The sequence below is a fragment of the Canis aureus genome, chromosome 18, assembly GCF_053574225.1.
Source record: "Canis aureus isolate CA01 chromosome 18, VMU_Caureus_v.1.0, whole genome shotgun sequence".
NCBI classification, from domain to species: domain Eukaryota; kingdom Metazoa; phylum Chordata; class Mammalia; order Carnivora; family Canidae; genus Canis; species Canis aureus.
The window spans coordinates 42,408,524-42,434,622 of NC_135628.1; the positions used below are offsets into that span (position 1 = coordinate 42,408,524).

At 37.3% G+C, this 26,099-nt stretch overlaps 2 protein-coding genes across 3 annotated transcripts in view; one reads left to right on the top strand and one right to left on the bottom strand.

The window, feature by feature from the left end:
- The window catches only part of LOC144288918 (uncharacterized), a 255,559-nt gene that overhangs the window by 54,677 nt on the left and 174,783 nt on the right, over positions 1–26,099 (bottom strand). The gene's annotated exons all lie outside the window — the stretch shown is intronic.
- On the top strand, positions 4,804–25,873 carry SAMD9L (sterile alpha motif domain containing 9 like). The gene is made up of 2 exons (XM_077856939.1): positions 4,804–5,015; positions 20,791–25,873. The coding sequence occupies exon 2, from the start codon at positions 20,811–20,813 to the stop codon at positions 25,566–25,568; it is 4,758 nt and encodes a 1,585-aa protein (XP_077713065.1). The 5' UTR covers positions 4,804–5,015; positions 20,791–20,810; the 3' UTR covers positions 25,569–25,873.

Here is a 26,099-nt window from a genome sequence, read left to right on the forward strand (position 1 = left end):
GACTTTTGCCAGCTGATAAGAATATTTATCAAAGTTCTGTACTTGGTTACTGGAGAAATAACCAGTGTGAGTTTGCAAATGCATTGGATCCACCTGTGAGATGGACTTGTCCCATGACTCTTTTAATCTGTTTTCACCATAAGCCCCAGTCTAACCAGAGTACCACAATGACGTTTAGGATCTTTGGAATCAGTGTCAGCTCAGAATTTATATCCAACAATCCTCAAGAAGACTATGTAATCCCCCTTCTTCACTGCACTTTCAGGTAAATGTGTGCAGGTCCCTGTGGGGAGAACTGAGGAAATATTTATCATGCTTATTTGCTGTAGTATTGCAGGGTCTTTATGAAGAGAAAGTTTATTTAGATCTCAAAACTGGCTCTAGGGATATAATTATCCAATATGGTGACTGACATCTGTGCTCCAGCTGCTAATCTTCTGGATTATGCAAGTCTGGTTATATTTGTCATAGTTTTCATAGTTTTGGGCTGCTCATATGTCTTCTTCCTAGGAACACACTGTGATCTCTTAAACAAACAACAGACCCTAGTTACCCTCCTGTTTTTGCTGCTTGCTATTATTTTTTCCACCTTGCCTCTCCATATAAGTGCTGCCCCTAGGACACTGCCATTCCAGAACACCATCATCCTTCTTGAGCCTAGTTCTATGGCTGTATCTCCTCCTATCAATGCTGGCTTTCAGCAGACAGCTATTACTGAGTTTCTTAAAGATGCTGGTTCCACTTTTATCAGTGCATTCCATATTGCCTTAAGCAAAGGAGTGTCCTCTGGCAAGTTGCCAGGGAAAATAAACAAATAGTGGGTTCTATGGGATCATATAATAAATGTATTTCCTCCATGAGCCTTGTGATCTCTTTTTCAATATTCCTCTAAGGTAATTCCATCATTTCTATTTGTTTTACTACAGTGTACTTAACGTTATATCTTGGCCAGGACATTAAATCTAGAGTCAGGAAAGTGTCCCCTTGGCAATGAATTTCCCCAGTCAGGCTTACATTCTGCCATTCTCACACCACTATGCAATGCCCTTAAGATCTATTATCACATGTGTTACCCTAGTTTCTGATGGTAAATAGGACAGATATTTGGGGGGGAGGGGTAATATATTCCCAAACTCTAATTTTCCTGCTCAATGTGTATTCAGACTTGACTCTAGCTATTGGTCCTCAGTGTACTGTATTATTAGGTCTGAGTTTGGCCCATCATAATGTGAAATGTTAAAAACATTCTGTTGATAGTTGTGTTGTATGGTGATAGATGGTGGCTACGGTTATGGTGAACATAGCAAAATGTATAAACTTGTTGAACCAGTATGGTGTACATCTGAAACTAATGCAACATTGTGTATCAAGGATACTTGAATAACAAAAGTTAAAAAAATTTTTTACACATACATTTTGTCCAAACTTTCCTCTTCACAGAAGCCATCAGCACTTCTGTTCTCTTATATATTTCCACATGCTAAAATATTTCATTGTACAAACCTCAACTCCTGTTTCATGTGTTCTTATTTTCTCATGCCACTTTTTACTGTGCCGGACAATTATATTGGACCTTAAAACTCTGAAATATATGGAAGGTCATTTTCATAGATTTCAATTCCACTTAAGGAAATAAATGTAACTTAGGAGTCAGAGGGTTGTGAACAGACATCTGTGGAAGACATGGCTAATTGTCTATTCTCCCTTGATATATAGCAATAGAATATTGAGCTGCATTGCTAGTTGTGACCCTGTTTCTGCACTTCTGTATTATGCTCTCAAAATACAGTAGTGCCTGCCATTCCCCTATCCCCCCTACCACACAGGTAGGCTGTAACACAGACATTATAGCAGCAGTCAGAGCAGCTACCTTGGGTCCCATAATGAAAGCCATGTGTCGAGGATGATAGAATAAAAAGATGGGAGAAGAAGTGAAAAGAAGCTTGTGTGGTTTCCATACCAGCCTTAGTCCATCTACTTGGATTTTTACATGAAAAAAAAATAAATTTCTATCCTTATTAAGCCTCTGCTACTTTGGGTCACAGTTTTAGCAAATGAACTAATGATCTATCTGATCCAATAGCATTAATGTACACTGTCAATAATAAATTCTAAAGCTAAAATTAACAACTCGGGAAGAAACAGGTGTTGGTGAGGATGCAGAGAAAGGGAAACCCTCTTACACTGTTGTTGGGAATGCAAACTGGCACAGCTACTGTGGAAAACAATATGGAGTTTCTTCAAAAAGTTCAAAATAGAGCTACCCTACGATCCAGCAATTGAACTACTAGGTATTTATCCAAAAGATACAAACATAGTGATCCTAAGGGGCACATACACCCCAATGTTTATAGCAGCAATGTCCACAATAGCCAAACTATGGAAAGAGCCCAGATGTCTATTGACAGACGAATGGATAAAGAAGATTGTGGTATATATATATTTCTCACCCATCAAAAAGAATGAAATCTTGCCATTTGCAATGACATGGATGGAACTAGAGGATATTATGCTAAGCAAAATAAGTCAGAGAAAAATATCATATGATTTCATTCATTTCTGGAATTTAAAAAACAAAACATGAACATGGGGGAAGGGAAGGAAAAATAAAATAAGATGAAATCAGAGAAGGAAACAAACCATATGAGACTCATAACTATAGGAAACAAACTAAGGGTTGCTAGAGGAAAGGTGGGTAAGAAGATGGGGTAACTGGGCTACGGGCATTAAGGAGGGGACTTGATGTAATGAGCACTGGATGTTATATTCAACTGATGAATCACTAAACTCTACCTCTGAAACTAGTAATATACTATATGTTAATTGATTTTAAATAAATAAAATAACAAAAATAAATAAATAATAAATTCTATACTCTGTCACAAAATGTAAGCAAGAAGTTTCACAATTTATTTCCCTTGCACCACTGCTATGAAAAGATGAGTTTAAGGATAGATTTTTCACTAGGGAAAAATCTAAATTTTTCATAAAATTTAAAAATTCTAAATTCAAAATCTAAAATTCTAAATTTTTCATAAATAAATAAAATATAAATAAAAGTAATACATGACATGGAAAAAAATAAAACAGAAGAGAAAAAAATAAAAGTAAATCTCAGGGCACCTGGGTGGCTCAGTCAATTAGACCTCTGACTCTTGATTTCAGCTCAGGTCATGACCTCAGGGTCATGAGATCTAGCCATGCAAAGGGCTCTGTGCTCAGCATGGAGTTAGCTTGAAATTCTGTCTTTCCCTCTGCTCCTCCCCCTGCTCATGTGAGGGGGCTCTCTCTCTCTCTCAAATAATTTATATTAAAAAAAAAGTCTATTATTATCCTTAAGTACCAATCTCTTTCCTCAGATATAACCATGTAACTTCCTGCTAAATTTCAAAAGGTTTTATGCATATACCAGCTTATACGTAGATGTGTGTATGTAGAATCTATGTTTATATACTGTTACATTCTTCAAAAAAATTTTTTTACACTAATGGGAATATACAATAGATTCTATTCTCCTGAATTATTTCCCTTGGATTCTGGAAATCGTTACATTTCAACAGAGATGTATTAAAATTATTTTTAATGGCTATAGTTCAGTTGTACCGCTTGCTATACTACCAATTCCTATTTATGGCTAGTTAGGTTATTGCCAATTTTTCTTTGGTATTACCAAAATGCTTCAGTAAACATCTTACAATTTTTAATAAAGTCTTAGCTGGAAAATCACTGTAAATTTTCTAGTATGAATTGATATAAGTAAAACATCTTAAAACAAATAAGAAAAACATGACCAATCTGATAGAAAAATATGCAAAGGAAATGAATGAGAATTTCATAGAAGAGGAAACATGAACAGCCCTAAAATAATGAAAAAAATTTCAAAATTCAAAGTATGACCTTTACTGAATGCATATCACTTTTGGACCATTGTAAAAATTTTCAACCTCATTATTAACAAGGGAAATGGAAATTAAAACCACAACAAGATATATCACATGAATTTGAATGACAAAAATTAGAAAGTGTCTTAATACCAAGAGTTAGCAAGGATGTAGAGTAAGGAAAACTGGGGCAGCCCGGGGGGCTCAGTGGTTTAGTGCCGCCTTCCGCCCAGGGCATGATTCTGGAGACTCGGGCTTGAGTCCCGCATCAGGCTCCCTGCATGGAGCCTGCTTCTCCCTCTACCTGTGTCTCTGCCTCTCTCTCTCTCTCTCTCTCTTTGTGTGTGTGTGTGTCTCTCATGAATAAATAAATAAAATCATTAAAATAAAAAAAAAGAATAAGGAAAACTTTTAACCTACTACCTAATGAAGTATAAACTGATATGACAACTTTGAGAAACACTTTGGCTTATAGATGGTTCATATGGTCTTTTCTGTTTCTGTGTATTTGTGTCCTAATTTCTTCTTACAGAGACACCAGACATGTTAGATTACAGCCCACTCTAGCAACCTGCTTTTAACCTAACTATCTCTTTAAAGACCCTTCTCCGAATACAGTCTTGTTCTGTTAGGACTTCAACGTATAAATTTTGGAGGAACACCATTCATCCCATAACACGCACTTAGATCACATTGAGATTTTAATGTTCTCCCCTGTATTTATTTCTTTTTTTCGGTAAGTGTTCTTTCACTGCAATTTCATAACTTTTATGACTTAAAATTCTGTCTGATGAACAGTTTCTAAGCAATGGTTCAATTTTTTAATAATTTTCTGTGATGTTACCTTTTTGATATTTCACATCCTTCCAAATCCAAATAAACCACTCTTAAGCAAAACTGAAACTCTCTACATTTCTACTTCCTCCTTCTGCTTTTTCACTGTAGATTTTACACACCCTCAGAGGAGTCTGAGTCTCAGGAGAGAGAACTCCACAACTTATTGCTTAGTTTTTTAAAAGGATCTTAACAATCTTTTGTCTCCTGGCCATTAGGAAAGGATTGAGAAAACGATGGTTAAAATCAACTGCTTCAAGTTCCTGATATAAAAAGAAGGAAGTTTTCCAAAAAATCCTGGTAAGTTATTACATCATTAAACTTTTATATTTTCTGCCTGTGGGATAGCTATTTCTAAACTCTAGCTGTACTTTTTATATAAATACATGTGTTCATATATAAATGATTGTAAATTTATTGAAAGTAATTAGAAATATCAATGGATTAAATACATATTGACATATTTAACTGAGGCTAACTTTGTAAATGCTCTTCTAAAAAGAAATGTACCAAAAAAATAAATAAAAATAAAAAGAAATGTACCATTAAATGAGTGGTGAGAAGTTTCCTGGTCATATTAGGGCAGTAGGAAAGGCAACAGAGAAACAATGCAAAGTTCGGGAATGTAAACATTAAAGATTGTAAAGGAACTTGTGGTCATGAGCAATAATATAAAATTCTGTCTTTCATAACTTAAGATGTCATTAGAAGCTTTACCTTTAATCAAAGATAACACTCTTCATCCAAAGTGTTATTTTTCTTTGTAAGAATTCCCTTCACATTCTTTTTTTTAGAGCAATCTGGTTAAAAACTGAAATAGAAACTTAACTTCAGGAAATGAAACTTAACTTGCTCGTATGTGGTTTCATTTTGTCAGAACTGCAGGCGGGGTATGTGTAGCCCTCCCAGACTAGCATCAGTGTTCTACAGTATCTCTCCTCCCAAGTCCTGCAGAACAGAACTCCTCGGGGCATAGGCATCTGGGGTGCTCTGAGAACCCTGTGAGACGAGGGTGGGTGGGCACCAGTGCTTGACCCTAAAGGCTCTGATGATTTGGTCTTCTTGTTCAATACCTAAAGAGAGAAAACTGGAGTAGTTGCTGGAGAATGGCATCCTATAGCTCCTTTACCAGTAATTAACGTTATTACTGATAAGATTTGTGTTCATAATTGTTTCAAAACAGGAAGATGAGGGCCCCTAGGAAGCCAAGAATTATGTCAAGTCAGTCTCAAAATTTGTCCACACCAGTCATTTTGATCTTTACTTAGCTCCAACAACATATATATGCAGATGCTCTTGTAACTGATACAGTATAAACTATTTTAAAAGTATTATTGTGGGGATCCCTGGGTGGCTTAGTGGGTTTAGTGCCTGCCTTTGGCCCAGGGTGTGACCCTAGAGTCCCAGGATCAAGTCCCATGTCGGGTTCCCTGCATGGAGCCTGCTTCTCCCTCTGCCTGTGTCTCTGCCTCTCTCTCTATGTGTGTGTGTCAATGATGAATAAATAAGTAAAATCTTTTTTAAAAATGTATTATTGAATATGATAGGTTCAAATCATCATATGTTTACAATTGCTTTCATGAGAGAAGAAGGGGGTTGAGAAACCTGTGACATTATAATAAGTTCAAGAATATTATTAAAGAGTTTAATATATCATTTTAAGACAATGTATTGCTGATTTTTCCACTACACCAAAGAAGACTCCATATTTGGGGAATAAATTTCTGTAGACCTTATCTGAGAAGAGGTTCTTCTGTCTCTCTGGTACCTATTGTCAGAATCTGAACAAAAAGAAGTGAGAGGAAGCGGTCATCTACTAGGTAGCACAAAATTCCCCCACGCAGTGAGTCACTGGGTGTGTATAGAGCCTAAAAGCTGTAAGAAAAAGGGACATACTGCAGAAGGAAATTCCTGATGTGCTGCTTCATTTCTAGAATGTTGAGCCTTGAAAAAAGAAAATACATTTTCAAAAAAATTTAAAAAGGCTCCTGGCTGGCTCAGTCAGAAAAGCATTTGACTCTTGATCTTGGGGTCATGAGTTTGAGCCCCATGTTGGGTATAGAGCTTACTAAAAAAAATTTTTTTAATTGTAGAATATTAGGCCTTATTGGAATTGTGATACTGCCTAAAACAAAAGAGAAAATCTGGAGTCTGTCTTCTCAGTATTTAGGATATCCAGAGAGTGGGGTAGATAATTCAATTACTAAAAGAGGACTCTGGCTAAGAGAAGGTATTGCAGCAGATCTGAAGACCATGTCTGTGGAAGGGGGTAAGACCCTCCTCAGGAGATCAGCTCTCCAGAGCACAGGTAGCAAATGAGAGCAGCAGAGGTATGGAGGAGCCCCAACACGAAGGACCCAGAAGAGAGGCCTTAGGCCAGTATGAGAAATTACCTTATTTGGGGAGCTGTAAGTGACATAGCAGAAATGATACACGATGTTATGAAACTGGGTTACCTAGAAGGACTGGGAGCAGAAAACATACTTATTAAGTTTTCTTTCCTTTGACAAATTTCCTTTCCCTTCTTTGTGACCAGATGATTGGAGCTAGAGTTAGTTCTGGCCTAATGAGCAACACAGTAAACATATTTTTAGATTTCTGTCTGGGATTCAAGCCAAGAGGAATAATTGCCCTAGTGAAATGAGCAAAGGCCTTTGGTCCTTTGACTCAGAAGACATTGCTAACTCAAGAGCTTTCAAAAATTCATTATTTTAACCTACCATGAGACAATGTTATTCATTCAACAAATTTTTGTTAAGAAGCTTACTCTGTGCTTGGCACTATAAAATAGTGAACAAAATGTACAAAATCTTTGTCTTCATGAAATAGACAGAATAATGGGTGGAGACAGAAAAAGAAACAAGATAAATGAGTAGGAGTATATGGGAGTATACAGATTATTTTATTGTGATAAATTCTAAATATATATATATATATTTAAAGGGAAAAAGAAAGAAAGAAACCAGGGGAGGGAATGAAGTTTTCTGCAGCCTGGACAAGCATGCCTCAATGAGAAGACAGGAGATGATAGGCCTGAGAGAAGGGAGGGAGGGAGCCCTGCAGGTACCCAGGGATCTCCCTGGGAGACCAACTGGGCACAAGGCCAGAAGTAGAAGCAGGTTCTGCCTGCAAGAAACAACAAGGGGGCTAGACCAGATTTAGAAAGGGAAATGAAAATAAGATGTCATATCTGAGGGGTAGCAGGGTGTCAGGTCATGTGAGGCCTTATAGTTTATAATAAGGAACTGGGCTTTCACTCTGAGTCAAATGGAAAATGGAAAGCCACTGGAGGGATTGAACAGAATACTGGAGTGTTATTTACATTTGCACAGGGTGAGTCTTGCTGCTATTTTGAAGAAGTCCCCAGCAGGATCAATAATAGCAAGAAGGAAATAAGTGTCATCCAGAAGAGAAGTGGGGGCTTGCACAGGTTAATAGTGGTGGAGGTAGTAGTTGGTGATCAGATATGGGATGTGGTTTGAAGAGACCACCTACAGGATGTGCTTCACATCAAATGTGGAATGTGGGAGGAGATAAAATGCCTGCAACATATTTTTGGATGTTTATCTAATTTATAAAAGGATTTAAATATAGGAAGAGACACCATCTCTGTGGAGGATGTTCTTTTCATTACTCTTTCAAATCTTCTATATGTTTGAAATTTTTCACAGTAGAAACTTGGATATGTTGGCAAATCGAACTCCAATAAAAAAAGATACAAAAAAACAAATAGAAACTTGCCAGGGGATCTGTCTCATGAACACTTTCTAAGCAACAGTACAATCAACTGAATTTTAATTTTCTGTGATATCATTTTTTGTTGTTGTTGTAACAGATTCTCAACAAAAGGCAAAACTGGAAAAGGAACAGATCTGTTCTGCCTATACCTCTACTCCCTCATACATAGATGATTTCATGGACATGACTTGCAAATTTTTTTTTTTTAGATTTTTAAAATTTATTTATTCATGAAAGCCAGAGGGGGTAGAGAGAGAGAGAGAGAGGCAGAGACACAGGCAGAAGGAGAAGCAGGCTCCACACAGAGAGCCGGACGTGGGACTTAATCCTGGGTCTCCAGGATCAGGCCCTGGGCTGAAGGCAGGCGCTAAACCGCGGAGCCACCAGGGCTGCCTGACTTGCAAATTTTTAAGAAAAGGCAACTAATCTAACAGATTGAGACCAAAGAACCTCATAAAGATTTATTTCAAGTTGTTGCTATAAAAAGGAAGTTTTCAAAAAAAAAGGGAAGTTTTCAGAAAAGTCCTGGTAAGTTTCTAATCATTAAAGATATCTGCTTCATCAACTTTCTTTAAAAACTAATTCTAAAAACTAAAGCAGAGCTTTGAAATTGAATATATTTTCAAGTGTACATGAGCTATTTTCTAATGAATTAATTCTAAAAGAAAGGAGAAATTTTGCTGTTTTCACATATGTATATCACTAGATGTAATTTTCACTGACTGCAAAATTCTTTAAAAAGAAATTTTCCAGCAGCACATGGGTGGCTCAGTCAGTTGGGCATCTGACTCTTGATTTCAGCTCAGGTTGTGATCTCGGAGTTGGGGTCATCATGCAGAGTCAAGCTCTGAGTTCAGCAGGGAGTCTGTTTCTCTCCCCTCTCTGTTCCTCTGCCTCCCCCCTCTCTAAAATGAATAAATAAATCTTTAAAAGAAAAAAAAAAGACACCTTCTAGCGAGTATGGTGCAGAGTATTTCTAGAGGTAGAAGACTCTGGAGATGAAGCTAGAAAGACCTAAATAGAATGTAGATCAGAGATCAGGACTTGAAACATACGAACCTGTTTAGAAAATTGCAACCATGTGCAGCTATGCCAAACTCTGTCCTATAGAACTCAAGATGATATCAAAAGTTAAAGATCAATCATTTTCTTTAAGGCTTTCCTTCACAACTAGCTTGTACAAAGTCTATGGGAAGAAATATATCATTATAACATGCATTTTCAGAAAAGGTAACTACCTTGCTTGGCAGTTTCAGTTCTGAAGAACATTACAACAAGGCATAGGCCGGCTGGTCTCTGATTGTGAGCATTCTTTCCAAGAGGTAAAGATATCTGTGGAGCGTGGAGGCCCAGCTTCCTGGAGATGGGAGTGAGCACCAATGCTTGCCCTAAAAGCAGGTAGTTTGATCCTTCTTGATCAGCCCCAAAGAGAGGAGATAAAAGTCCTTAAGGAATGGGTCCTGAAATCAAGTGCTTATAAGGAAAATTCCAGGGTTCAAAAATTTTCCACAACAGAATAAAGGAATTAAGGTAGAAGTCTTCTCCCCAGCTCCAAACAGAGCAACACCCTTATCCATTTTAGACACAGAGGTTTCATGTACTTTACTTTTGAAGAATCAAAACAAAAGCAAACACCAACCAAGACAACACTGGTTCTAATGTCATGCTCCTATACAATAAAAACAGGTTGGCTAAAAGGAGACACATTTCATCAAGAAATTGTTTCCCTGGTCAGGGCCCCTTCCCCCTTTATTTACACTATGCAGCTTCTTGCCAAACTTAAATGTCCCTCATGTTTAAAAAATATGCCAACACTCCAGATGTAAATCTAATCAAATGTTCATGAAAGGACTTTGTAAGCCTCAGAACAGTGAAATACATTAAAGTTCTATAAAAATTAACAAATCATCACCCAAAACAAGGTTGAAAACACTGGGCCACAGAGATATACCAAAGCATTAGAAAAATGTTTTTGCACATGTCATGGTCACCTTGAATTAAATACATGGCTCCAACCAAATATGTTTCATAGACTATATAAGATGCTGGTATTATTGACAGAATGCAAAATTCATGTGAAAGTGTTGTCAAATATATAGTAAATTCAGATCATTATGTATCTTCTCAGCTCCCACCACAGCAGTGAGCAGCTGAGAAATTTTTTGATGTTATAAAAAGTCTTCATCTTTGAGCAATGGGGGAGCCTGTGAGATAAAGTAGAGATAAAAAATACAGATTTAGGGAGGACAGTGCTATTCCAAATTCAGAAGAATGCTCCCATCTTCCTCTGGTTCCTGACACAATTCAAACAATAAAGAAGAAAATGAGGGGGATGCAGTGTCTCTGGGAGATATAACAAGGATGAGTCCTTCCACCTTCCCCACATTAGACATACATATACACACATGTGTCTCTGGGCATGTAGTAGCTGATAAGCAGGAAATCCTTCATATGCTGCTTCTTGGACAGTGCTGGAGTCTAATGGAACTGCCATTATCACTAGCTAAATCAGGAAAGAAAATCTACAGCTTTTCCTTTGGGGTGACCAGAGGAAAAGGTGAGAAAGGACTCTAAGAGAAGATAGTGTCACGGACCTGGACAAACCAAGTCTGATGAGAGCATCTCCAGAGGAGATGTCCAGAGATGTGCAGATCTCCTCTCCAGAGCAAGAGGTTTGGAAAGTCCATTCAGAGAACAGAGACTAAAATAGAATGTATGGTCCTAGTAACAGAAGAAAAGTCAAGAACCAGGAAGGTGGTAAATATGGTTTTAAGAGCTCAGGGAAGCTTTCTTCTGATTGCTTCAGTTTCCCAGTTGCAATAAGAAGCAGTGTTAAAGTGGAAAGAAACAATGGTGAGGAGATGTTGGAGATTTGATGAGAGAGGAGAATGTGTGCAAGAGCCATTTAGGACAGTGAGAGAGTGAATACATCAGGGAAACAGCATGTTAACTCAGAGCATTAACAGCCCACTGGAGGACAGTGGTCATGACTTTAAAGTGAGACCAGTCAAGTTCTGGAGGGTCATTGTCCAGCCATGTTCCACTGAGCTGACACAGGCAGAGTACAAGAAGAAGGAGGAGAAAACATATTATTATAATGAACAAACAAAAAAACCAAGTTAGTTACGAGGGAGAGATAGTGAGGAGATGTGAGGGTATGAGGCCAGGAGTGAGGAAGTAATAGAATCTCTCAAACCGGTGAGTTGTAGGTCTTGGTATTAAAGAAATACTAGAGTTTGAGCACTAAAGGTAATGAGTCTAGGGGTTCCTGGATGGCTCAGTGGTTAAGCGTCCAACTCTTGTTTTTTGGCGGGGACTCTGCTTGAGATTCTCTCCCTCTCCCGCTGCCCCTCCTTTCTGTTTCTCTCTCTCTGTCTCTGTCTCTGTCTCTCTGTCTTTCTCTCTGTCTCTCTCTCTCCTTCTTAAATAAATAAATAAATAAATAAATAAATAAATAAATAAAATCTTTAAAAAAAAATAAATAAGGGTAGCGAGTCTAAAGGGCAGGAGATCTTGGGGAGAGGGAGATATTTGAACCTGAGATGTTGAAAGGCCTGTAGCTATTGGTGATTCTGTTAGTTTACTGGGGCTTCTATAACAAAGTATCACAAACTGCCTGCCTCAAACCACAGAAATCTGCTGTTTCACAGTTCTGGAGGCTGGGAGTCTTCAAGATCAAGATGTTGGTGGGGTCGGTTCCTTCTGTGGGCTGTGAAAGAGAATGAATTCCCTGACTCTCCTTTAGCTTCTGGTGATTTTATGGCAATCTCTGGCATTCCTTGGTTTATAGATCACCCCAATTTCTGCCTTCTGCATGTAGCATTCTCACTGTGTGTGCCTTCAGTGTCTAAATTTCCCTTTCTTGTAAAGATATTGAATTAGGGCCCACTTTTTAATGGCTTTTTCATGTTAACATTTGCAATGAATCTATGTCCAAAAAGGTCATACTCCAAGGTACTGGGGCTAGGACTTTGTCACATCAACCTAAACTTGTCAGGAGGCAATAATTAAGCAAGAGTGTTTATTCGGAATCAAAGAATTGCAATTTTCAGTACACAGATTTGGGTAGCAACCCAAATAGTACCCCACTAAGCAAAAGTCAGGGGTTTTTCAGGCAAAAGAAAATGCCTATGTACATTGCTTACAAAGAATTTTTTTTATTGGTATTGGTGGTAGAAAGCTAATCTTGATTGAATAGAACTGATTGCTAAGGCTATCACTAAGTAAAACCTCTTCCTAGCAAGCAGCAAATTTAAATGTTAGGACTGAGTCCTTAAAATATTTTCTATTGGCCCAATTTAAAAGCTCATGATTCCACAGTGAGGACATGCAAAAGGCCCATCTCCCTTAATGGCTTCTTGGCTCTATTTTAAAACCCCTTGACATAAATGACCCCATTTTACCTATCACAAACACATGAATTTGGGGTGTTGGTCACAGTTCAAACCATGACAGTTGTGCAAAGGTCAATGGTGTGACCATAAGAATGGAATTGGGGGGAGGTCAAGATCATTGGATGAGAGGCAGTCAAGAGGGAGAAAGGCCAGTGTAGTGAAGGATCATCTAGGTATCTATGGAGCCACCAAAAATTGTGATGAGAATAGTGTCTGAGGGCATGAGTGCCTCTTCCCTTCGACAGCCAATACAAAAGGGGTCAAAATACATTAAAATATATAAAAAGCAAGTATTCAGCAAATTCTTAAAGTATGAGACATTTTAAGACTAAATTTAAAAATAATATACTAGTCACTTTTTATTCAGCCTTTTCTCCAAAGTGACTTCAAAAAACCTTTCATTAGGGGAACCTACGTGGTTCAGTGAGTTAAGTGTCTGTCTTTGGCTCAGGTCATAATCCCGAGGTCCTGGAATTGAGCCCTGCATTGGGGTCCTGGTTCAACAGGAGGTTCAACTGCTTCTCTCTCTCCATCTGCCTGCCACTCCCCCTGCTCGTGATCTCTGTGTCAAAAAAATAAATAAAATCTTTCTTTTTTAAATTAGAGGCCTTTAAAAAAAATCTTTCATTAGGAATATACTTTTTTTTAAAGATTTTATTTTATTTATGAGAGATACACAGAGAGGCAGAGACGCAGGCAAAGGGAGAAGCAGGCTCCTTGAGGGGAGCCTGACGTGGGACTCCATCTGGTGTCCCCAGGACCACGCCCTGAGCAGAAGGCAGACGCCCAACCACTGAGCCACCCAGGTGTCCCAGGAACATACTTATTAATAACTGCTTATACTATCAGCTCCATATAGTGCTTATAAACAAGTAAGGTAGAAACGCTCCCTTCGTTCTTATCTGTGATGACACTTAAGGATTCTGCAGAGAAGACAGGAGGATCAGGGATTAGCCTGCAGGTTCCCGGGTTCAAAATCCAGGATTTTCTAGTCAGTCATTCCCTGGTCAGTGACTCCCTCTGCCCAGGAATTCTCTTTGGCAGGCCCAGCATCTGGCTGTGGGTACAGAAGCACAGAGAGCCCACTGCAGAGCACCACCATACCCACCTTCTTGGACCCACTAGATAGGCCTTTGGAAATCCCACCAGGTAGATATTCCTTACTCCCTTCATTCTGTTCCCCTGACTTGCTCCCTCTCCCTGGCTCCTACCCTACTCCAGAGCTCTGCTTTCACTTCACCTGCCCAGTGTCCCCCTTTCCTCCTAGTGATACTCCTCTCCTCACAGATCCCAGTCCTTTGCCCCTTATTGTGTCTTACACAAAGCACTATCACAATTTGTCATGATAAAATGTTTCGTATGTTTCAGTGTATGGTTCTTTCTTTTTAAAAATTTCTCTATTGAACTCTAAATACTATGAAAGAACTTGACATATCTCTTGGTCACCACTAGTTTTCTTGAGCCTGATGCCTTATAGGTGCTCAATAAATATTTGTCAAGTGAATAAACAAATGATATTTATCTCTGGTTGTGATATGTATGCTAATTCTAAGATCTCTTCCGTCTACACTATAAGTGAATGGAATTGATTATCTGAAATATGTTTATGATGTTCCTTGTGCCAGTTGCTCATAGTTCGCTAATTGGCTCAGGACTAAGTGTGTCCTTTAGAATGAAGTCAAAGTGACTAAGAGGATTCAGGACTCTAAGGCACCAGGAAGAGTTTTATGCAAGCAAGCAGAAGCTGCTATGCCCAACGGTTGCATGCCTATAGACAGGGTAAATTATTCTAGTGTGCTTATGATCTTCACACCATAAATGACTAGTATGCATTTCTACTCTAGCTGGTCATAAGGTTATCGGCTAAGGCCTTGGTTTAGCTCATTCTTCACATATGACCTCAAGAAGATCTTCTGGAAAAGTTTTTACAAGAAACCCCAAACACAGATGGGTCAAATTCACAATGTGGCTAGACTTTGTGACTTGGTAAATAAAAACCTAGGATCTTTAAATCTTTCATTCAAAAAATTACAAATCTTTTGAAATGTTTGTATTTTCTCATTATAGTTTAATATTTTTGTTTTGCTTGATAATGCTTTTAATCCACTTACCCATATAATATTTTCACTTTCTTGTTTTCCTTTTTTATAATAAATTTCTTTCTTATTGGTGTTCAATTTGCCAACATACAGAATAACACCCACTGCTCATCCCGTCAAGTGCCCCCCTCAGTGCCCGTCACCCATTCACCCCCACCCCCCGCCCTCCTCCCCTTCCACCACCCCTAGTTCGTTTCCCAGAGTTAGGAGTCTTTATGTTCTGTCTCCCTTTCTGATATTTCCCACACATTTCTTCTCCCTTCCCTTGTATTCCCTTTCACTATTATTTATATTCCCCAAATGAATGAGAACATATAATGTTTGTCCTTCTCCGATTGACTTACTTCACTCAGCATAATACCCTCCAGTTCCATCCACGTTGAAGCAAATGGTGGGTATTTGTCGTTTCTAATGGCTGAGTAATATTCCATTGTATACATAAACCACATCTTCTTTATCCATTCATCTTTCGATGGACACCGAGGCTCCTTCCACAGTGTGGCTATTGTGGACATTGCTGCTAGAAACATCGGGGTGCAGGTGTCCCGGCGTTTCATTGCATCTGCATCTTTGGAGTAAATCCCCAGCAGTGCAATTGCTGGGTCGTAGGGCAGGTCTACTTTTAACTCTTTGAGGAACCTCCACACAGTTTTCCAGAGTGGCTGCACCATTTCACATTCCCACCAAGAAGTCACTTTATTTTCCCTTTTAAATTCTGATTCACTACGTCTGGACTGGGACCTGACATTTCTACCAAGCTCCCAAGAGCTGCTGATCTAGAGATTACATTTTGAGAACTGCTCTCAAACTCATCTGCACAACAAAATGACACTGACAAATTTTTTAAAAACACTAATGCTTGAACTCCACTCCCATTCCCTCAACCAATTAGAATCTCAGAATGTGAAGCCCCAGGTGATTCTAATGCTCAGCCAAAGTTGAGAATCCCTGCTCTAGGGTGTTCCGGGATATTGAGTTCTTGCAATTCAGCAAAATATGTAACTTCGTTAGTCTCACATAAATAATTTAGGCTGAAATTGTTTGTTTTTAAATTTTAATTTAATTACAGTATAATTTTAATTCCAGCATACTTAACAGAGTATTATATTAGTTTCAGGTGTACAATATAGTGATTCAACAATTTTGTACATCACTCAGTGCTCATAATGATAATTGTACTCTTAATTCTCACTACCTATTTCACCCATCCCCACCCACCTCCCCTCTAGTAACCATGAATTTTCTATAGTTAAGAGTCTGTTATTTGGTTTGTCTCTTTTTCCCTTTGTTCTTTTGTTTTTTTTTTCTTTAATTCCACATGAGTGAAATCATATGGTATTTATTTTTCTTTGATTTATATCACTTAGCATTATACCTTCTAGATTTATCCATCTTGTTGCAAATGGCAGTATCTCATTATTTTTTGTGACTGAATAATATTCCATTTTATATATATATCACATCTTTATCCATTCATCTATCAATGGACACTTGGGTTGCTTCCATAATTTGTTATAAATAATGCTGCAATAAACATTGGGGTGCATATATCTTTTCAAATTAGTATTTTCATATTCTTTGGGTAAATACCCAGTAGTGGGATTACTAGATCATATAGTAATTCTATTTTTAATTTTTTGAGGAAACTCCTTACTGTTTTCTACAGTGGCTGCAGCAGTTTGCATTCCCACTAACATTATAAGAGGGTTCCCCTTTCTCCATATCCTCACCAACACCTGTTGTTTCCTATATTGCTGAGTTTAGCCATTCTGAGAGGTGTGACATGATATCTCATTAGTTTTTTAAAGTTTTTATTTTAATTCCAGTTACTGTACACTGTTATCTTAGTTTCAGGTGTACAATATAGTAATTTAACACTTCCATACATCACCTGGTTTTCATCATAACAAGTGCACTCCTTAATCCCCATCACCTATTTTACCCATCCCCTCACTCACCTCCTCTGTGGTAACCATAAATTTTTTTCTCTAAAATTAAGAATCTGTTTCTTGATTTGCCTTTCTCTCTCTTTTTCCTCCCTCTTTGCTCATTTGTTTTCTTTCTCAAATTCCATATATGAATGAAATCCTATGGTACTTGTCTTTCTCTGACTAACTTGTTTCACTTAACATAATACTCTCTAGCTCTATCCATGTTGTTGCATATGGCAAGATTTCAATTTCTTTCATGGCAGCTATATTTCATTTTATGTATATAAATATATATATTATATATATAAGAACATTACCAAATTAAGAATAGCATTCCTATAGGGTAGGAGAAAGAGATTGGGATCACAGATATGATAAAAAGAGATTTTAGTCTTATCTGAAATGTTCTTTTTTAACATGGAGAACATATTAAGTCAAAATTAATTTTCAGAAATGTTAAGAGAACACCATATATATGTGTGTTTGTATATATATATACATATATATATATATACACACATACACACACCACTTATTTTATCCATTCATCAGTCAATGTATACTTGGGCTGCTTCAATAGTTTGGCTATTATAGATAATGCTGTTATAAATATTAGGATGCATATATCCCTTTGAATTAGTATTTTTGTATTCTTTTGGTAAATACCTAGTAATGCAATTGCTGCATTATAGGTATTTCTAATTTTTTTTAAGATTTTATTTATTTATTCATGAGAGACACAGAGAGAGGCAGAGACATAGGCAGAGGGAGAAGCAGGTTCCATTCAGGAAGCCCAATGAGGGACTGGATCCTGGGACTCCAGGATCATGCCTCAGGCCAAACTACTGAGCCACCCAGGGATCCCAGGGTATTTCTATTTTTAACTTTTTGCGGAACCTCCGTATGTTTTCCAGAGTGGCTACACCAGTTTGCATCCCTACCAACACTGCAAGAGAGTTCCCCATTCTCCACATCCTCACCAACACCTGTTGTTTCTTATGTTGTTGATTTTAACCATTCTGACAGGTGCGAGGGGATATCTCACTGTAGCTTTGATTTGTATTTCCTGATGATCAATGCTGTTGAGCATTGTTTCATATCTGTTGGCCATCTGGATGTCTTCTTTGGAAAAATGTCTATTCATATCTTCGCCTGTTTTTAACTGGATTATTCATTTTTTGGGTGTTCAGCTCTGTAAGTTCTGTGTTTTATATACTAACCCTTTATCTGATATGTCATTTGAAAATATCTTCTCCCATTCAGTAGGTTGTCTTTTAGTTTTGTTGATTGTTTCCTTCACTATGTGAACGCTTTTTATTTTGATAAAGTCCCAATAGTTTATTTTTACTTTTGTTTCCTTTGCCTGAGGAGACATATCTAGAAAGAAGTTGCCACAGCTGATGTCAAGGAGGTTACAGCCTGTGTTCTCCTGAAGGATTTTTGTGGTTTCAGGTCTCATATTTAGGTCTTTAATCCATTTTGAATTTATTTTTGTTTGGTAAGAATGTGACCCAACTTCATTCTTTTACATGTAGCTATCCAGTTCTCCCAGTACCATTTGTTTAAGAGACTTTTCCCTCTGGGTATTCTTTCCTGCTTTTTTGGAGATTAACTGACTATATAGTTGTGGGTTCATTTCTGGGTTTTCTATTCTGTTCCATTGATCTGTGTGTCTATTTTTGTGACAGTACCATACTATACTGATCACTACAGTTTTGTAATATAACTTGAAGTCCAGGATTGTGATGCCTCCAACTTTGTTTTTCTTTTACAAGGTTTCTTTGACTATTGGGGGTCTTTTGTGGTTCCATACAAATTTTAGGATCATTTATTCCAGTTCTGTGAAAAATGCTATTGGTATTTTGATAGGGATTGCATTAAATGTGTAGATTGCTTTGGGTAGTGTCAACATTTTAACAATCTTTGTTTTTCCAATCCATGAGTATGGAATGTCTTTCCATTTCTTTGTATCACCTTTGGTTTCTTTCATCAGCATTTTATTCTTTTCAGAGTAACAGATTTTTCACCTCTTTGGTTAGGTTTATTCCTATGTATCTTATTGTTTTAGTTGTAAATGGGATTAGTTCCTTAGTTTCTCTTTCTGCTGTTTCATTATGCTGTATAGAAATGCAACAAATTTCTGTATGTTGATTTTGTATCCTGCAACTCTACTGAATTCATTTATTCTAGCAGGGGTTTTTTGGTGAAATTTTTCAGGTTTTCTATAGAGAATATCATGTCATCTGCAGATAGTGAAAGTCTTATTGCTTTCTTACAGATTTGAATCCCTTTTATTTCTTTGTGTTGTCTGATTGCTGGGGTTAGGACTTTCAGTATATGTTAAATAATAGTGGTGAGAGTGTATATCCCCCCATTGTTCTTGACCATGTTATAAAAGCTCTCAGTTTTTTTGCATTGAAGATGATGTTAGTTGTGGGTTTTTCATATATGGCCTTTATATATTGAGAGGTAGGTTCCCTCTAAACTTACTTTGTTGAGAGTTTCTATCATGTTGAGAGTTTCTACAACAATGAATGTTGTACCTTGTCAAATGCTTTTATTTTATTTTATTTTTTTTTGCATCTATTGAAATGATCATATGGTATGTAGACATTCTTTTCTTTTTGGGGGAGGAGAGGGACAGAGGGAGAGTCTTAAGCCAGGCTCCATACCCAACTCAGAGCCCTATGTGGGGCTGGATCTCACAACCCTGAGATCATGACCTAAGTCAAGATTAAAAGTCAGACACTTAACCAACTGAGTGACACAGGTACCCCAGTTATTTATTCTTTTGTTAATGTGACGTTCATGCTGATTGATTTGCAAATATTGAACCCAGGTCAATAAATCTCATTTGATCATGGTAAATGATTTGGGTCCTTTCTGTTTTCTTTTTGATAAGTCTGGCTAAATGTTTATTTTATTCATTAATTTTATTAGTTTTTTTTTTTTTTTTCAAAGAACCAGCTCCTGGTTTCATTGATCTATTCTACTGTGTTTTTAGTTTCTGTATCATTTATTTCAGCTCTAATCTTTATTATGACCTTCCATCTGTTGGCTTTTAGGCTGTGTTTGTTGTTCTCTTTCTAGCTCTTTTAGGTGTAAAGTTAGATTGTTTATTTGAGATTATTCTTGCTTTTTAAGGTAAGCCTGTATTGCTGTATACTTCCCTCCTAGGACTACTTTTGCTGCATCTAGAAGGTTTTGGAGGGTTGTGTTTTCATTTTCATTTTTGCTATGTACTTTTTAATTTCTTCTTTGATTTCTTGGTTAACGCATTCATTGTTTAGTAGCATGTTGTTTAACCTCCATGTTTTTGTGATCTTTCCAATTTTTTTTCTTGTGGCTGGCTCTAGCTTCATAGTGTTATGGTCAGAAAAGGAATATGGTATGATTCCAATCTTTTTGTATTTGTTGAGGCCTGTTTTATGACCTAATAGTAGATTTATCCTGGAGAATGTAGTGTGCATTTGAAAAAAAAATGTGTATTCTGGTGTTTTAGGTTGATTTCTGGAGTATTTAGGATAATTTAATATTATCCAATTGTGTTTGTGGGATGTGACAAAACTAGGGTCCTCCTACTCTGCTGCCATCTTCATCTTATTTCTCATTGTAGTTTTGATTTACATTTCCTGATAATGAGTGATGACAAGCATATTTTCATGTGTCTGTTGGCCATCTGTATGTCTTTGGAAAAATGTCTAGTCATGTCTTCTGCCCATTTTTAATTAGATTATTTGTTTTTTGTGTAATGTATAAGTTCTATAAAATTTTTTTAAAATATCAAGTAATTTTAAGAGTCAGCCTTGAACAGTATTTTATATATGTTGTTTATATCAAACTACATAAGTGGCTATGTGATTTCAATGATAAAGTATAATACTAAAATACTTATTGTATTACTTTTTCCAAGGAAGAAAACTGCAAGCTGAAATGAATGAGGAAGTAAATCTACCTGAAGTGGTCGATGACTGGACCAAAGAGCATGTGAAACAATGGGTGACCAAACACCTTAATGTTGATGAAAAATATGGGCAGATTCTGCTCAGGGAAGAGGTAACTGGATTAGTCCTGCAGGAATTAACTGAGAAGGACCTTAGAGAAATGGGGCTACCATGGGGTTCAGCACTTTTGATAAAACGTAAATATAACAAATTGAATAACAGTTCCTCTGAAAGTAACAATCAGGATTCTGGACAATTAGATCATACAAAACCCTCCAAAAAGGAACACCCAAAAAAGCCACAACAGATGAAAAAGGAAGAGGAAAAATCAGTGTTATCCAATATTGATCATGATCTCAGAGAGGCCAGAGATACAAAAGAGCAAGAATCAATTCTTATGAAAGAAGATGCATTAAATGAGGGAGCAACCGCTGAAGACCAAAATGAGGATAAGCTAGGAATTAAACAGTTGACTTGTATGCCATATCCTTTTGATCAGTTCCATAACAGCCATTGTTACATAGAAAATAGTGTTCTACAACCTGAAACTGGCCCACTCAATCTCATAGACCCAATACATGAGTTCAAAGCCCTCACAAATACAGAAGCAGCCACAGAAAAGGACATTAAAATGAAATTTAGCAATGAAGTCTTCCGATTTGCATCAGCTTGTATGAATTCTCGCACCAATGGCACTATCCATTTTGGAGTCAAGAACAGACCTCACGGACAAATTGTTGGTGTGAAAGTCGCCAATAAGGATGCCTTCATTGACCACTTCAATATAATGATCAGACAATATTTTGAAGAAAGCGAGATCAATGAAGTCAAGAAGTGCATTCGGGAGCCAAGGTTTGTGGAAGTCCTACTGCAGAACAATACACTGTCTGACAGATTTGTCATTGAAGTAGATGTTATTCCAAAACATTCTGTGTGTGAAAAAAAGTATTTCTTAATTAGAATGCAAAATTGTAAAAGTGAAACCTGGAAACCAAACCAAGATCTTTCACTGTTTGTGAGAGATGGGCCCAGCAGTAAGGATATCCTGGCCAATGTCAAGCAACGAGAATTAAATTTAAAAGCATTTTTACAAAATCTAACGTCAGTAGTAGCATCTAGAAAAGAGGCTGAAGAAGAATACGAGATGAAGGCAGATAGGAAGGAGAGTGAAGGACAAAAGTTGGTTAAACTCCTCATAGGCAACCGAGACTCACTGGATAATTCCTACTACAACTGGTACATTCTTGTGACAAATAAATGCCATCCAAATCAAACAAAGAACTTAGATTTTCTAAAGGAAATGAAATTGTTTGCTGTGCTGGAGTTTGATCCTGAATCTGTAAGCAAGGGGGTGGTCAAAGCTTACAAAAAAAGCCGAATAGCAAACCTTCACTTTCCAAATCAGTTTGAAGAAAAGACAAACAACATAAGGGAGAAAATTTCTAGTTTGAATCTTTACCAGCAGACCAGCTGGATCTTCTGCAATGGCAGGTCAGACTTGAAAAACGAGAGCTATAAGCCTCTAGAACCACATTTATGGCACAGAGAAAGAGCTTCTGAAGTCAGGAAGCTGATTTTATTTCTCACAGATGAAAATATAATGACAAGAGGGAAATTTTTGGTTGTGTTTCTATTGCTCTCTCCAGTGGAAAGCCCAGGAGATCCCCTCATTGAAACTTTCTGTGCTTTCTACCAAGCTCTCAAAGGAATGGAAAATATACTGTGTATCTGTGTAAACTCACATATTTATCAACGATGGAAAGATCTGCTACAAACCAGACTGACAATAGCAGATGAATTAACAAACCACAGTATTTCCACTTTAAATTTAGAACTGATAAACAGTACTATCCTTAAACTAAAACCAGTGACTCAGTCTCTAAGAAGATTTTTGCCCTCCCATGGATTTTCTTCGATTATCTTAGAGAAAAAGGAAGAGGATATCTTGACTGCACTGGAAATCCTCTGTGAAAATGAATGTAAAGACACAGACATAGAGAAAGATAAATCTAAATTCCAAGAATTTAAGAAATTAAAAGAGGAACACTTTTATCGAGGTGGCAAAGTATCCTGGTGGAACTTCTATTTTTCTTCTGAAAACTATTCTTCAGCTTTTGTCAAAAGAGATAGTTATGAAAAGCTTAAAGTTCTGATAAAGTGCTGGGCAGAGTCTCCTAAGCCAGAATTTGCAAAAATCATCAATCTTTATCACCATCCAGGCTGTGGAGGTACTACATTGGCCATGAATGTTCTCTGGGACCTAAAGAAAAACTTTAGATGTGCTGTGTTAAAAAACAAAACAACTGATTTCGAAGAAATTGTAGAACAAGTGACCAAATTGATTACCTATAAAGCCACCAGCCATGAAGATTACTTTCCCGTACTTCTCCTTGTGGATGATTTTGAAGACCAGGAAAATGTTTGTGTGCTACAGAATGCCATCGATTCCATTTTGGGAGAGAAGGGTTTGAGATATGAAAAAACACTGGTGATTATCTTAAACTGCATGAGATCCCAGAATCCTGATGAAACTGCAAAATTAGCAGACAGTGTTGCACTAACCTACCAACTCTCTTCCAAGGAACAAAGAGCTTTTGAGGCCAAACTGGAAGAAATTGAAAAGCAACATAAGAACTGTGAAAACTTTTATTCCTTCATGATCATGAAAAGCAATTTTAATAAAATGTATATAGAAAAGGTAGTCAGGAATATCCTAAAAGGACAGAATGTTGACAGCAAGGAAGGACAACTCATTTCTTTCCTGGCTCTACTCAACTCTTATGTCACTGAGTCTACAATTTCAGTATCACAGTGTGAAATATTTTTGGGAATCATATACACTAGTATGCCCTGGGAACCCGAAAGCCTAGAGGACAAGATGGGAGCCTATTCTACACTTCTGATAAACACAGAAGTCACAGAATATGGGAGATACACAGGTGTGCGCATCATTCATCCTTTGATTGCCATTTCCTGTCTGAAAGAACTGGAAGAAAGCTATGACTTGAACAAGTGCCAAATTGCATTGAAGATCTTAAATGAGAATTTATTCTATGTTTCTGGAATAGGAAGAGAAAAATTTCAACATGATGTGCAAACTCTTCTGCTTACGAGACAGCGCAGGGAATATGGAGATGAAACAGACACTTTGTTTGCCCCATTAATTGAAGTTTTACAGAACGAAGACATTGAAAAGGTCTTGATAGCTGGGGCTACTCGATTCCCACAAAATGCGTTCATTTGTCAGGCCTTAGCAAGATATTTTTACATTAAAGAGAAGAATTTTGGCACTGCTCTGGAATGGGCAAACCAGGCCAAAAAGAAAGCACCTAAAAATTCATATATTTCAGATACGCTTGGTCAAGTCTACAAAAGTCAAATCAAATGGTGGTTGGATGAAAATAAAAACTCCACAGATATTACAGTTAATGATCTAATATGCCTCTTGGAAGCTGCTGAAAATGCCTCAAAAGCTTTCAAAAAATCCCAAGAACAAACTGAGCGGAAAGGCTATGAAACCTGGGCAGACACCTGGGCAAAACAAACGTTGCAAAGAAAATATGACACATACAACACAGCCGGCTTTTTTGGTGAAATAGAAGTTGGTCTCTATGCTATTCAGATTCTCCAGCTCACACCCTGTTTCCTCAAACAAAATGAATTATCTAAAAAAGCTATGGTAGAATTTTTATCAGGAAAGGGAATGATTCCCACAAATCCAAAATGTGAATATTATTTGGCTCTTAACAAGTTCACATCCTACTTAGAAAATTTACAATCAGATTTGAAAAGGTGTTTTGACTTTTTTGATGATTACCTTGTTCTTTTGAAAATGAAGAACACCCAAAAAGAAACAGGAGAAATCTCATTAAGCAAGAAAATTACCCGTTGTTTCAAGAAATATGTGGAACTTTTCTGCCATTTGGATTCGGGTCCACTGCACAAAGAGAGCCAGTTACTCCAAGAGGAGAATTGCAGGAAAGCTCTAGAAGCTTTGAGAGCAGATAGGTTTTCTGGACTCCTGGAATATCTTAACCCAAATCACAAAGAGGCTGCAACCAACATGGAAAATATAGTGAACAAATATAATTTCCTGTTGCAGCAAAACCCAAAAAAGCAAATGACAAAGGAGAAACAAAATTTCATTTTAGCCAACATTATTCTTAATTGTCTAAAACCCCATTCTAAGTTCATTCAACCACTTCCCATACTGAAAAAACAGCTCCGAGAAGTGTTACTATCCATAGGACCAAGTCATCAATATCCAAACCCTTACTTTTTAGCCTGCCTTCTGTTCTGGCCACAAAATCAAGAACTAGATGAAGATTCCAAATTCATGGAAAAGTATGTTTCATCCTTAAACAGAAACTTCAAGAGACAATATAGGAGCATGTGCAGGTCTAAGCAGGCAAGCACACTTTTTTATCTGGGGAAGCAGAAGGGGCTCCATAGTCTTGTTTGCAAGGCTGAGATAGAGCAATACTTCAATAAAGCACAAAATACAAGTTCCCTCTCACAGAGTGCAGATGTGTGCAAAAAAAAAGTCAAAGACCTCCTGTGTCGTCTAACTGGTCAGGCTGAAGGCAAGCTGATCTCTATGGAATATGGAACAGAGAAAAAAGTTAAAATACCAGTGATACCTGTTTATTCGGGTCCACTCAGGAGTGGTGGCAACATAGAAAGAGTGTCCTTCTACCTAGGATTTTCCATGGAAGGCCTTCAGGCATATGAGATAGAAATAATTTAAGAAGCTATATTAATTCAAATACGTTTATTCATATCTTGCTATGATTTTATTCCCTCTCTGTATTCCCATGGCATTTTGATAACATTACTTGCTTACCTGTAAAACACAGATTTTGCTTCTGTCTCCCTAAATGAATCACAAGGCTTTTTGAGGGCATGAAATGTATCTACACACAGAGTTTGGCACAAAGTAGAGTTGACTGTTTTATGTTTTAAATATGCATTTTCAGGCTAACATGTTCATTTGGTATCCACCAGTCACATCATAACTGGTTATCTAGGTCAATAAAATCTGTTTTCATTCTATTGCTCTTATGAATATTCTGAATTATTTCTTTACCATGAAAGCAGAGATTTAAATAAGATGAATGTGGAGAAAAGCCCCTCCTCAGTTTTTGGAAATCAGACCAAGGGAGCTGCACCAGTGTGCCACTTACTTCAACTTGGTATCAACAAAAATGTATGGAAGGTAAACATTTTGTTCTCATCCTCCATCCACCCCTCCACCTATACATATACACATACAATTCCT